At 67.0% G+C, this 12,744-nt stretch overlaps 2 protein-coding genes across 2 annotated transcripts in view; both read right to left on the reverse strand.

The window, feature by feature from the left end:
* LOC146591186 (ephrin-A1-like) overlaps positions 1–2,320 on the reverse strand; it is a 5,443-nt gene extending 3,123 nt beyond the window's left edge. The window contains exon 1 of the mRNA XM_085313268.1: positions 2,247–2,320. Coding sequence (XP_085169394.1) covers positions 2,247–2,320 — 74 coding nt within the window. The remainder of the gene's footprint in view (positions 1–2,246) is intronic.
* A 1,721-nt stretch (positions 2,321–4,041) lies between these two features.
* The window catches only part of LOC146591187 (ephrin-A3-like), a 24,981-nt gene continuing 16,278 nt past the window's right edge, over positions 4,042–12,744 (reverse strand). Inside the window, exons 3-5 of the mRNA XM_085313269.1 lie at positions 4,939–5,004; positions 4,737–4,814; positions 4,042–4,621 (exon numbers count right to left, since the gene is read on the reverse strand). Coding sequence (XP_085169395.1) covers positions 4,500–4,621; positions 4,737–4,814; positions 4,939–5,004 — 266 coding nt within the window. The 3' untranslated portion in view covers positions 4,042–4,499. The remainder of the gene's footprint in view (positions 4,622–4,736; positions 4,815–4,938; positions 5,005–12,744) is intronic.

Consider the following 12,744-nt stretch of genomic DNA (forward strand, 5'->3'; position numbering starts at 1 on the left):
CATCGGATGCACTAGCCTCGCAGTACACAGAGCCAGGGTGCGCCGGGCCTCAGCGGGCCGTGCATCGGATGCACTGGGCCCTGCGGGACACAGCACCGGTGTGCACTGGGCCATGCATCGGAGGCACTAGACCCCGCAGGGCACGGCTCCGGGGTGCAACAGGCCGTGCACGGGCTGCACTTGGCCTTGCAGTTCACAGCACCAGTGTGCAGCTGGCCTCAGCGAGCCTTGCGTTGGATGCACCCCATCGGGTGCAGCACTGGGGCACAGTGGGGCCTTACTGGACTATGCATGGGCTGCACAGAGCACAGCACTAAGCTGCAGCAAACTGTGTGCGGGTTGCACTAGGCCCCACTGTGCGCAACAYCAGGCTGCAGTGGTCTGTGCACTGGCTACACCTGGCCCTACAAGTGGCAAGCAGCCCAACTGGGTACCCCCACACCAGGCACTGGGATCCCCATCACAGCTGTGCTGGCTGACCGTGGTACAGATTGGGCTCTCTGGGGATGGAGGATGCAGGGATGCAGTGGAAGGAGGCACAAAGGGCACCTGGGCTGTGCCTGGGCTCTGCTCCAGGTGGTGGCAGGGCTGTGACACTTGCTCCTGTGCCTGCACTGGCGGGAGGGTGCCAGGCGCTGGCCAGGCCACCCCAGCAGCGGGCACTTGGGGAGGCATCACGTGCAGGATGTGCGTGGCTCACACCAGGTCGCAGCAGATACGCAGCTTTGCTGGGCTGCGGGGAGCCAGGGCAGTGCAGGAGTGTAGGGTCTTTCCTGTGATCCTGCTCCTGCCTTCCTGCTGGGGCCCCGCAAGGCTGGCATGCAAGGGCTTTGCTATCACCCCCCATGGTCCTTGCCGTAGAAACTACTTTATCTGAGCTGCTTGGGGACATCAAAAACACCTGGATAAATGGGTGTCCAGGAGCTGGAGGAGCTGCTGATAAGGTGGAAGGGGCAGGGAGAGGCTGGGGGAGGTAAGTAAAGCCCTCCTCCTCCTCCCGTCCTTATCAGCTGGCTCTGCTCTCCCAGGGCTTTACTCCAGCCCCAAACAAACATTGCAAGGTTTCCCCACCCCATTTGCATTTGCTCTTGATTTATTTGATATTGTGAAATTTCCACCTACAAACTCCACTCTGCTGAAGTGGAGCTCTGCATCGCTGGGGGGGGGCAGCGGGGCTGGAGTGGCTGCAGCAGGGGCATCTCCCTGGGCAGCAGCACAGCCTCATGCTATCTGCTCAGATCTGCCCCCAACACCGATCCATTCTTGTTAAGCCTTGCGGAGAGAGATACTTCACTGCTGTGTTGTGAAGTGATAACTCAGCCACATTTGCAAAACAACTTTCCTCTTGTTTATTACATAATGATCCATTGATTGTGGGTAATGTTGCATGCCCGACACGGCACAGGCAGCGCGGGGCTGGCTGCAGCCGGGCAAGCATTGCTCCCCTGATACACTGAAAGGTCTCCGGCAGACAGCAGCAGCACGGCTGTAACTGGAGAGCGGCTGCTGGTGAGCAGCTGGATCCAGCATCCCTGGCCGAGGCTCCTCCGACGCTGCAGCAGAGGTAGCGGCTGCAGGTGCAGCAGCCCCCAAGGCCCCCACTGCCAAGCCTGGTGCACGGGTGGGGGGGACTCGCCATCCCAAGAGCTGTGATGACTCTGCATGAGGGCTCCTGCATCCAAGACACTGGCGCGCCGGGGCTTGCGTGCAGGAGCGACACCCAGGAACAGCCCTGGAGTTGGCGGCCGGCCGGGATCAGTGGTGCAGGCAGATGGGCAGGTGCAGCAGGGCTGTACCGGAGCTGCTTCCCTCTCCTGCAGCCTTACTTCGCCCCGGGACCATGGTCCCAGCCACACACTGGGATAGGCCATGCTGATTTGGGGAAACTGGGTAAGGGAGCAGCAATGGTGGGGAAGGGGGCTAAGCGTACAGGTCCCTGCAGGGCAACCTGTCCTCCAGGGGAGGATGCACTGTGACATCCCTGGGAGCTGGGCCAGGGGCAGGTGTGTATGCACAAGGCCACGCTGTGGGGTGCCCAAGCTCAGTGCTGTGCTGCAGAGTGTCCATGCACAGGGTCATGCTGCGGGGTGCCCGTGCTCGGTGCTGTGCTGCAGGGTGTCTGTGCGTTAGGCCACGCTGTGGGGTGCCCGTGCTTGGTGCCGTGCCGCAGGGTGTCCATGCATGAGCCCATGGTCGTGCCGTGCTGTGCCAYGGGGCGTGCGTGCGCAGGGCCACGGCCACATTACCTGGCACCAGCACGTGTGCCGGGGTCACTGCAGGCCGGGGTGGGTGCAGGCTGCCGCCGCGCACTGGCTGCCATCAGCAGGACAAAGGTTAGGCTCCGTACGCGCAGTAAACACGGGAGGGGAAAGGGCAGGCAGGGCGGGCGGGAGGCCGGGGAGCTGCGGCTCGTGACGGGCTATTTATGGTTTGTTGGATCAGGGCACCTAGGCACGCTCCTGCCCCTGCCCGGGCTGACGTCACCCTCGCCGGAGCCGGGGGAGGACGGGGACCGTCCACTCCGCGGCGGGAGCGAAGGCCGCGGGTGACGTGCCGCGCTGCTTGCGTGCGGCGCGGCAGGTAGCGATGGCTGGGGCAGCCCGACGCAGGGCMGCGCGTGGTGGGGCGGCGGGATGCTGCCGGCCCAGCCCCTGCAGCACTGGTGCTGACGCGCGTGCCGAGGAACGCAGCGCGCCGCGGGAAGCCCTCCCGGTGCTGCAGGAAGCACCGAGTCCCGGTGCGGAGCAGTGGCTCCCCGCTGGCTTTGTGCCCGGGGAGCGCCCGGTGCAGGCTGGCCGCACCGTGCCCGGCGCCCGCCGAGCGGCTGGGTGGACGGACCCCGCGGAGCCGGCGGCCAGCAGGGCCGGGCGCGGGCGGCACTGTGGCCCTGCCAGGGCCGGTGACTTAGGGCCCCGCTCTATGCGCCAGCCGCAATGCGAGGGCAGAGGCGGGTGCCCCGGGCTCCCCGGCCGACCCTGCGTCATGGTGCCAGTCCCTCTCCGTGCTGGCTGGGGCAGGCGTCCCGGGTGTCCGGGGGGAGAGGGCGGCATCCCGGTTGCAGCCTGCTCGCACAGTGCCGGGGGCACGGACATGGCCCCGGGCAGCCCCGCAGGGTCCCTGGCCACGTGGCACGGCAGTGGCACGGCAGACTCCAGCATCCCGCTCCCAGCACGGAGGCGGCCCCCTGGCAGGGGGTCCTGCTCCACGGCCGCGCCAGGCCCGCGAGATCCCGTCGGGGAGGTGGCGAACCCGGAGCCTGCCGGGAGCGCTCTACAGACCTGTCGGACGGGTTTGCCAGCTCTTTCCGCGCCCCAGACAAGCCCAGGCCAGCCAGGCCGCGCGGTGCAGCCACCGCCCAGCGCTGCCGCCCGCCAGGCCCCCGCCGCGTGGGGAGGCAGCCGTCCGCAYGGGGCGCAGCCGCCCACCGTGGGCTGCCACGGAGCCACCCCCCGCGGGAATCACTCTGCACGCCTGACGCCACGTGGCAGGGCGCCCACGGACACCCCGGGGCACTCACCATCACCCCAGCGTGTGCCGGTGTGCCGGGCACGGGGCTCTCCTTGGCCCTCTCCTCCCCGGAGCACCCAGACACAGCTGGGGCCATGGGAACGAGCACCCGGCCTCCTGCTCGTGCCCATGCCGGTGCCGCCCTTACCTGCGGGTGCCACCTGCCATCCGTCCGCGCTGCTCCTCTCCGCCTGGCAGCGCAGGGTCCTGCCGGACGCTCCCCTGGCTCCACCACCGCTGCCTCTGGAGGGCTCCGGCGCCCCGGCGCGGGAGGCAGTCCCGGCCGCGCCAACAGTGCCTCTGCGCCCCGGAGGCCGGCGGCACGTCGACGGTCCGTTCGCACAAGGCGGGATGGCACCTGGCGCTGCCTGCCCTCGGCTGCACCCCACGCTGCGGCTCCGGCTCCCGCGCCGGGGCTGCAGCCGCTGAGTCCCAGGCTGCTCCTGAGACCCTGCGCACAGCTGTGACATGGGTGGTGGGGCTTTTTTTGAATCCTTTTAATTTTTTTTTATTTTTTAATAGACTAAGAGCAGAATATGAAAATCACCAGCCAAAGCACTTGAAAAAAAGATCGAGATTGTTTTTTTTTTTCCCCAAAAAGTGTCTGTGCGTTTGCATAGGTCAGGTCTTCACGGAAGACGAGGAGAATCCAACACGTTCGACTATGTACAAGCCAGCCTGGGGCTAGCGCCGCTGCCTATGGTACAGTATAGATATATCTATATAGTCGCTCTCTGTACAGTATGTATAGATCTCTATATAGGTATGTACAGGCCACCCGGCGCTGCTTCCAGTGCCTCCGTCCGTGGGGCCGGCCGGGCTCGGGGCTCTGCGCTGCGCGGGGCCGGGAGCGCCAAGGCGCGTCCCCACGGGGGTGGCGTCCGTGGGCCAAGTCCCGTTCACAGGGGGCACGCGCCCCGTGGGCGGCCTCTCCAGCGGCAGGGGCCCGGCGGTCCCACAGCGGCTCCAAGGGCCCCGCCAGCGCCTCCGAGCTAGGAGGCCAGCAGCATCATGAGGAAAAGCGCGGCGGCCACGGCCAGCGGCAAGTGTTCTCGCTTGGGGCTGGTGCCGCTGATGCTCTTCTCCAGCTTGGGGATCTCCGGGTTAAAGTTTTCTGCAGAGAGAGGGAGGTGATGAGAACGGCAGCAGGGAGCAGGGCCCGGCTGGAGCGGCGGCAGTGGGATGGGGCGGCCGTGGGAYGGGGCGGCGGGGCCGGCGCCGGCACTCACCTAAGTCCTCGATCTTCACCGCGGGCCGCAGGGTGAGCTGCGGCAGGGTGGGCGCCAGCTTCTCCCCCGCGTGTGACGCTGCAAAGGGAGAGAGGGGACAGGGTGACGCTCCCTGGCAGCCCCCCACCCCCGCGGGAGGGRTGGGACCCGAGGGCCGGCCGCACTGCCCCGGTCCCTGCAGCCCCGGGGTGCCACTACTTACTGGAGGCGCAGCACACGAACACCTTCATCTTCAGGCAGGCGCGGCGGTGGTTGTGCGTCGGCGTGGCTGCAAAGCAAGTGTGGGTGACACCACTGCTCCGGGCACCCAGTGCTGCAGGGACCTGCTTCGTGCTGGACGCAGCAGCATCTGCATCCCACATTGCACCCTGCGCCCAGCTGGGTCCTGCTCCCGGAGGAGCTCAAGGGGCCCCAAGACTGCAGCCCAGCATGCCCTGGGATGGGGCAATGCACAGCGCCCGCACCCTGCGCTGCGGCCCCTGTGCTGCCTCGTGGCATTGGCACTGCCTGGGGCACACCGCAGGAGCCACATCCCGAATCTGTGCCTCCATCAGCATCCCCATCCCGCATAGGCGCCTCCAGTGGCATCCTGCATTAGCACCCACATCTGCATCCCATCCCACAACCACATGGGCATCTGCATCCCCATCCYGCAGCAGCACCCTTGCCAGCATCCTGCATCAGCATCCTGCATTAGTGCCCACATGGGCAGCCACATCCCCACCCCACGATGGCATGGGCACCGGCGTCCCCATCCCGCAGCCCCGCAGCCCCRCGGCCCCACGTACAGATGTAGTAGTACTCCTGCCCGGCGTGGAACTCATAGCCCAGAGAGAAGGCGCTGTAGCGCTGGAACTTCTCCGAGAACTTGATGGGGCTGTGGGGTGCGTGGGGACGGTTGCACTCCCAGCGCTTGAAGCCCTGGCTGGTGTTGCAGGTGCGGTAGCCCTCCAGGTTCACCATGTAGAGCACGTACTGCTCCATCCTGTGCTCAGGCACCGAGGCGTTGTAGTGCGGGCAGTAGATGTCCAGGTAGTCGTTGACGTTGACCTGCACGGTGTAGCCCTCCCGCCGCAGGCTGCAGGGAGAGCGGGGTGACAGGCTGTCAGGGCCTCGGCATGCCCAGCCTGCCGGGCACTGCGGCCACCCCTCGCCACCCGTGGCCACCCAAGCGCTGCCCTGCCAGCACCCAGAGCCAGGGGCGAGCAAGAGGGGAGTGGGGTGGGTGTGGGGAGCAGAGAGCGAACCCCTTGCACTGTCCCACCGCATCCTTGCGGGACGGAAGGGTGCAGCCAACGCYGGAGCAGGCGCTGCCCCGGTGCCACCCTGGGGCACAGGCATGGGGAGCTGCAGTGGCCCGAGCATCCTTGAAGACCGGGGCAACTCCAGGCTCTGCCTGTCCCGGAGGTGCCGAGCCGCGTGCATGCTGCCTGCCCCAGAGAGCGGCCACCCACAAACACCGAGAGGGTATTGGAGTAACCAGACAGAGGAGAGCAGCGGCAGTGCAGAGCGACACAGCCAGAGACTGCTGAGTGCAGGAGCTCCCGGGCCGCTTTGCTCGCCCACAGGGCCAAGCAGCCGAGACGCGGGTCCCTCGCCCGCCCCACGCCGCCTTGGCCTGCAGCCCCRCCGTGCGCCATGGCTCAAAGAGAGGATTTCTCACCCTGTTCCAKCTAATCCCGTTATTTCGTTAATGCCGTAAAGAGTGGCCCTGGGGGAGCCTCATTTACATTGATTAGGAGTGGCAATCCCCTCAGATCCACTCAGGAGAGACTCTGCCGGCTCCTAATCCGTGCCCGATTGAAATCCCGGCCGCGGTAATCCTTGCAGCCGAGCAGCCGCGCGCTGACCCGCTGCTCCCGCCAATTAATTACCAATCGGCGCCGCAAGCTGCTGGCTCCGCACTACGATGCTGCAGCAGCCCCAGCACTGGGCCTTGCACTGGCAGCAGTGCCGGGGGCTCCTCTGCACCTCCACGCTGGCCCAGCCACCCCAGCCTGCACGGTCCTGGCCGAGCGGCCGTGCCCGCGTGGTGGCCCACGGCGCAGCCGGGCTCCCATGCTCGCAGGCAGCAGCAAAGCTGCACGTGCCGGTGCCCCACTCTGGGCCMCCCGGCACCGGCACCATGCAGGGAGCCCAGGAGTCCTGCTGCGGCCTGGGGCACCCTGGCAAGCAGCGCCCCAGGAGCCAGGACACGGCACAGGGCTGCATGCCACCTACCAAACGGGCACCCGGTTCCGTAGCCTGTGCCGAAACGCCACGTGGCACCCGCAGGGCTCCGCGGCCGCTCTTGCCCCCATCCCAGCCCTGCAGCCGGGAGCCGCCGAGGCAGGGGCCCGGCACCACCGGCAGGCCCGCGGCCGGCAGCGAGGTGCTGAGGCAGCACCCTTGCTCCGCGCGGTGCCGGCGACCTTTCATGTTCCACCTTTGATGTGGTGTGAAAGGGGGAGAGAAAGGCTTGTTATTAAAGAAACGGCCCCGAGCGCTGAGGAGAGAGTTGCAATTAAGCTGGTGTGGGATGTGGGGCCACGACGCCTGCGTCAAGCCCTGAGACGAGCCAGGGGAGGGTCGCTGGCACTTGCGCTCCCGCTGTGGCAACGGCAATGCCAGGACAGGCTGCAGCCCCCGGCGTGCTGTGGGAACCGCCGTCCTGGTGCAGCAGGGCTGCAACCCCACTCCTTGCCGCACTGAGATCCCCACAGACCCTCCTGTGGGGCCCGTTAGGAACGGCAGCTGCTGATAAACAGTCTCGCTAACGAGCCCGCTCCCCTGGGCCGGATCCCGGCAGTGCCGCAGCGGTGGGGACAGGGGACGCAGGGAGGCCCCCAGGGCCAGGTGTCGGGACCTGGTGCTGACTGCAAGGAGCTGGGGAACAGCTCAGAAGTGGGCAGCGCCGTGGGGCCTCATCCAGGAGCAAGGATGGGAGCATGCTGCCTTCCGTGCAGGATACAGGGTACGACCACCCCCGGCACCAGGACAGCCTCACCTCTGCCTGGCCTGCAGCACCGGTGCTGCTGCGTCCCTGCTGCRCTCTGTGCATGAACCAGCAGGATTTTCCAGGGAGGAGGTTGGGAACAGGCAGCCTCCTGGCCCCCAGACGCCACTGACAGCCAGACAGCAGAGGGCATGGGCTGCTGCGTCCCTGCCGGCCCCCGGCCACCGTCTGGGGAGCCGACCGCCCCCAGCGACAGGCGACTGCGGTCAGGACGGTCTGCGGTGCTGGCGGGCGCAGACGGCGGCACTCCGGCTGGCGGGGCGCGCTGGGCTCCTGCAGCGCRGGCAGTGCCCAAAGGGTTAAGTGTGGGAGCAGAATGGGCTGCATCACTTCTGCACGACTGCRTTTTTAGAGCAGGGCTTTTCAAGGCAGCGGTACCTTCCATCATCCTGTCGGAGCTGGGCAGATGGATTTCCCCTGGCAGCACCTTCCTGAGCACAGCCTGGGCTTGGCGCCCACCGGCCGGACCCTGGCTACCTAGCAAGCCACAGCCGCCGGTGATCTAGGCGGCCGCTCTGCTCCCATCTGCTGCAATAAATCTGGGCTGAGTGCTGCACGATTGCTAATGCACCTCTATGGAGCGCCTGGTGCACTGCAGCACCRGGCCAGCTCCAGCATGGCCGGCGCACCAGGACCCGGCCCTGCGTTCCAGGAAGGGCCGGAGCTGGGCTCTGCATCCCATGCCACAGTGGGCACCGTCAAGGAGCAGGGTGCCCCCAATGGGGGCGACAGCYGGGTGCCCGCCCATGCTGGGAGCCCTGGCTGGTCCGTCCCCAGCCTGGCCAGGGCCTTTGTCCAGCTGCGGGAGCTCTGCCCGCTCGGCACATCCGGGGCCCATCCATCAGCTGGCGAACAGGAAAGAGCCATTGATTTACACTTTCCCCTTTCAGTCACTCCACRAGCCAGCAAGAGGTGAAGGCACATCGATTGCCGCAGCTGGCCTGTGCCAGCGGAGGGGCAGGCAGCCCCGGCGCTCACGCACGTGCCCACCGTGGGGGGGACGACGCCGGCACTCCCCCGCCAGCCCTCGCCATGCACGCGGCACTGCAAAGTCACGGCAGCCAGACAGCCGCGTGCACGCAGGCTGGCTCGCCCGGCAGACAGCACCCGCGCTGCGCAGCCCACACGCACCAGCGGCAYGGCACCCTAGCACCGCTGCACGCACAGCTCCTGCCTGGTGCAGCTGCAAGGTGCGTGCACCGCCGGCACGCAGTGACCCCCGGGGCTGGTGCTGCTCCCTGCCCTGGGTCCCATGGGTGCCCATAACACACTGCCGCAGCGGGCAGAGGGACTGTGGAGCCAGCGGATATGACTCCTGCCCCGTGCCAATGGCCACAGCTGCCTCTGAGCCCCCTGCATGTGGGATGGTGCCCTAACGCTGCCCGGTCTGCATTGACAGCCAGGCAATCCCTCTAATCTCTGCTCAAGCCCGCACCGTCCTGCTTTGCTAACAAGATCAATGAGGTTTTTAATTGGGTTTTAATTAAACCATCAATCTGCAACCAGTGACTCAATTACCAGCCCGGACAGGGGCGGGTGCCCTCAGTGCTGTTGCACCCCGGGACAGACCCTGCAGCCCCACGCAGCCACCTCTCCCGTGGGGTGCTCCCTCGGCACAGCGGCCCTGGGAGCCCYGCAGGGCGCCGTCCGCTGCCCCTAGACCGCCTGGGCCTGGTGCCGCCCCATGGGCTCAATACCCTTTGCCCTGGGGCAGCAGCTCCTGCGAGAGCAAGAGCCAGTGGAGCAGGACCCTGAGCCACCAGAGCTGGATGAACCTTACAGCCCACTCTCCCGTGGCACGGCACAGCACGGCACACGCGGGGATGCTGCGGCTCGGATGCTGCCAGGTGGGGCCRGGTAATTACGAGCTGGAAAAGTGTAATCATCACTTTCCCCACTTGCAGCCCAGCAGCTGGGCACACCCCGCGCAGCGAGAGCTGTGTTGGAGCGTGGGGACCTGCCCCGTGCCCTGCAATGCCCCCTGGGCTGCATGAGGCAGAGGGTCCTGGCACACGGCATGACGACGTCCCCACCCTGCCAGTGCCACTGGCTGCAACGGAGGGATCCAGCACAATACGGCCCCGGGGCTGGGGCTCAGCACCTGCAGGGGAGGCGGGAATCCCGGCACCCCTGGACTGAGAGTAAAGCGCGGGCAAAGCTGCTCTCCAGCACAGAGACACTCCCCCGGGAGCACCCGGAGAGGCTGCTCTCAAGAGCCTGCTCCAGCTCTTGCTGCTTGAAATACAAAGTCAGATGGATAAAAGCCACCTTTAAGTGCGGAGCGCAGCAGCTGCCAGCAGGGCTGCACGCGACGCCGGGCCCTCCCCATACTCAGGCACGGACACCCCCAGCATGCCTGCGCCTGGCCCCGCAGCTGGGGCTCACCACCCCCATTTCCCACCCACCCGCCACATGGCCGTGGCATGGGCCACGGCTGCCCCATCCTCACCCCGAAGGCCCGGGACGGAAGTGGTGGGTTTCCTGCCACTTCTCAGCGCGCAGAGCATTGCTGGGATGAGGCACTGGGAAACGGGCTGCTGGGGCAGACGCAGGAGTCGGGGCACCGTGCAGCTTGGCTCCTAGGTCACCCTGGGACAGCCAGGCACGGCAGCGGGGCGCCAGCCGTGCCCGCAGCCCTGCAGCCCGAGCTCCCGTGCTGAGCCCATGCCACACCACCATCCTCCGACCCCAAATGCCAGCACTGGGCAGGATACAGCCCCCGACACCTTTGCCCTGTGCCACCCTGTTCCCAGTAAGCCTTGGGTACAGAGGGCAAGGATCGGTCTGCTCCTGTGACACTGGTGGAGTGAGCAGGATGGGGCAAGGCTTGGGCAGACCACAACCAGGAGCCTCTGCCACTCCAGAGCCACCAGTGCTGCCTTCATGCCCCCTGGCCTTTGCAATCCACTTGGGCGGCAGCCCCTGAATGCACCCAGCTACCTCTGGCAGCCTGCTCCCGGCTCCCACTCGCAGCCGCCTCTCCGGCACCAAGGCACCCCAAAGCTGCTGGAGAGGGGCTGCACGGCGCATCCCACTCAGCCCTGCACACCCTGCCCGTGCCCACAGGTCCGCTGTGGTGACCGGTGGGACCTGGAGGCACAGAGCAGCGCGCCGGAAAGGGACAGGACGCGGCCAGTGCCCGCTCCCCACCACAGGCTCCACCTCAACGTGCCAAGGCCTTTGCCGCCAGGCCGAGTGGGAGCCCAGGCAGTTAGCAGGCGCAGGGTGAGGGGCAGCCCCTGGCCACATGCCCCCGGCGAGGGGAGCCCTGGAGATGCCAGGACCGGGGCAGTGCAAGGCRCAATAAATTGCCGGGATCCCTGCTGCAGCTGGCATCCCTGGGGACAAGGCCCACAGCCGAGCCCTGCGGCGCATGCCCCTCTCCCCGGAGGGCCCTGCGGGTGCCATGCAGGGCTTGTTTATTGCTCTGATTGCACCGGGGGTGCTGGGATTTGCACGCTGCGGCCCAGGGAGCCTAATTCCCCCCATAATTTATCTAATCCAGACACTTTGCTGTGCGGCTATAATTGCGGCCGAGCTGCCGCACTGCCTAACAATAAATATCAGCGCTCTGGAGTGCCTGGGACACATCTCTGCCGCAGCCGCCCCCACCGCACTGCCTGTGCCCTGAGCTGGACGCTTGCAGACGCGCCAGAGATGCGTGTGCAGCGGGCGCGGGTGTCTGGCTGCAACACCCGTAGCTGGGCACAGGCACCACCAGCACCTCTCCAGGCCCCTCCATTGCGCGGCAGCCGCCCACCACCTTGCACCCCCCCGCTCCCTCCCTGGGGGCTCTTGCAGGTGACAGGGTCAGTGCCAGGGCTTGCTGCAGAGGATGGGGTGCAGAGCAGCACCCCGTGCTCCCAGGAGGATGAGGGTGGAATCCCTGTGCTGTCCTGCGGGAAATGCACCAAGCGGAGCCCACAGGCAGCCAGTGTGGGCATTGCCCACCCACCAAGATCTCAGCAATGTCATGGTGAGGCAGAGCCGAGCCCTGGGAGAGCCGGTCCCGAGAGCGGTTCTGGCTGGAGTAACGTACAAGAGGATGCCCAGGAAGGCGGCAGGGCGAGCCGACCGCTTCGCCATTGTGCTGCGCCACGCCACGGCACGTCTTACACACGCACAATTTATGGGGCCTGGGCTTCCGCCTCACAACACAATCTAAATGGGAAGGGAAGAAGCTGCCCTAGGAAGGCTCCCTCCCCGGACAAAGAGGTGCAGTGTTGGGGGAGCCTGGACAAACAGGGGAGCCCCCGGCCAGACATGCGGCCGGAGACGCTCTAGCTGGGCACATGTCCCCACCACACCCCTGACCGCTCACACCAGCACACGGGCAAGAGAAGGGGAGATGGGGCATTGCCACTAGGCTGGGACCCCCAGCTCCACCCGCGAGCTGAGGGAGGGGGCCACGTACCCCAGCAGACCAATACACCCTGGGCGCAGCTCCCTTCTCCTGTGGTATAGAGGAGCCCAGCCCGTCCATGCCCCTTCCTGTGCCAAAGCCAGCATGGTGGCCTGGTCGCTGCCAGCATAGTGGTACCAGGTCTGGGCAGCTGTGTCACGGTGATGCCCAGGTGTTGCCACGCTCACTCGGGCAGCACGCGGGCCCCACAGCGCAAGGCATCAAGCACGCACCGTGCGTCTGGCTTCGCTTGCAGCCATCGATCGCCTGGGCTCCCTGCAGCTCCGCTAACGGCGACCATGGGCGCGACAGCAATTTTCAGATCTTTGCTTACAAATCGGATCGACTTTCCCAGCGGCAGCCCCGCAGCCCCCGCAGCGCTGCCCCGCGGGGCCAGGACAGGACGGAGTGGTGGGCCCAGCGGGCTCGGCGCCCGCCCCCAYGCCCAGGCGGGCGGCAGGTGCGGGCTCGGGCCCAGCCCGGCGCCCCCCGGCAAGGTCCTGGCCGTGCTTGGGCCGCGGGGCAGGGCAGCGCCGTCCGCGCCGTCGGGGAGGTCTCGCCCCGGCGCCGCCGCCCGACCCGGCTCGGCGCGCCGCCGGGCAGCGGCGGAC

Source organism: Rhea americana, unplaced genomic scaffold (genome assembly GCF_003343005.1).
Source record: "Rhea americana isolate MKP2758 unplaced genomic scaffold, rheAme1 scaffold_382, whole genome shotgun sequence".
Lineage (NCBI taxonomy): Eukaryota > Metazoa > Chordata > Aves > Rheiformes > Rheidae > Rhea > Rhea americana.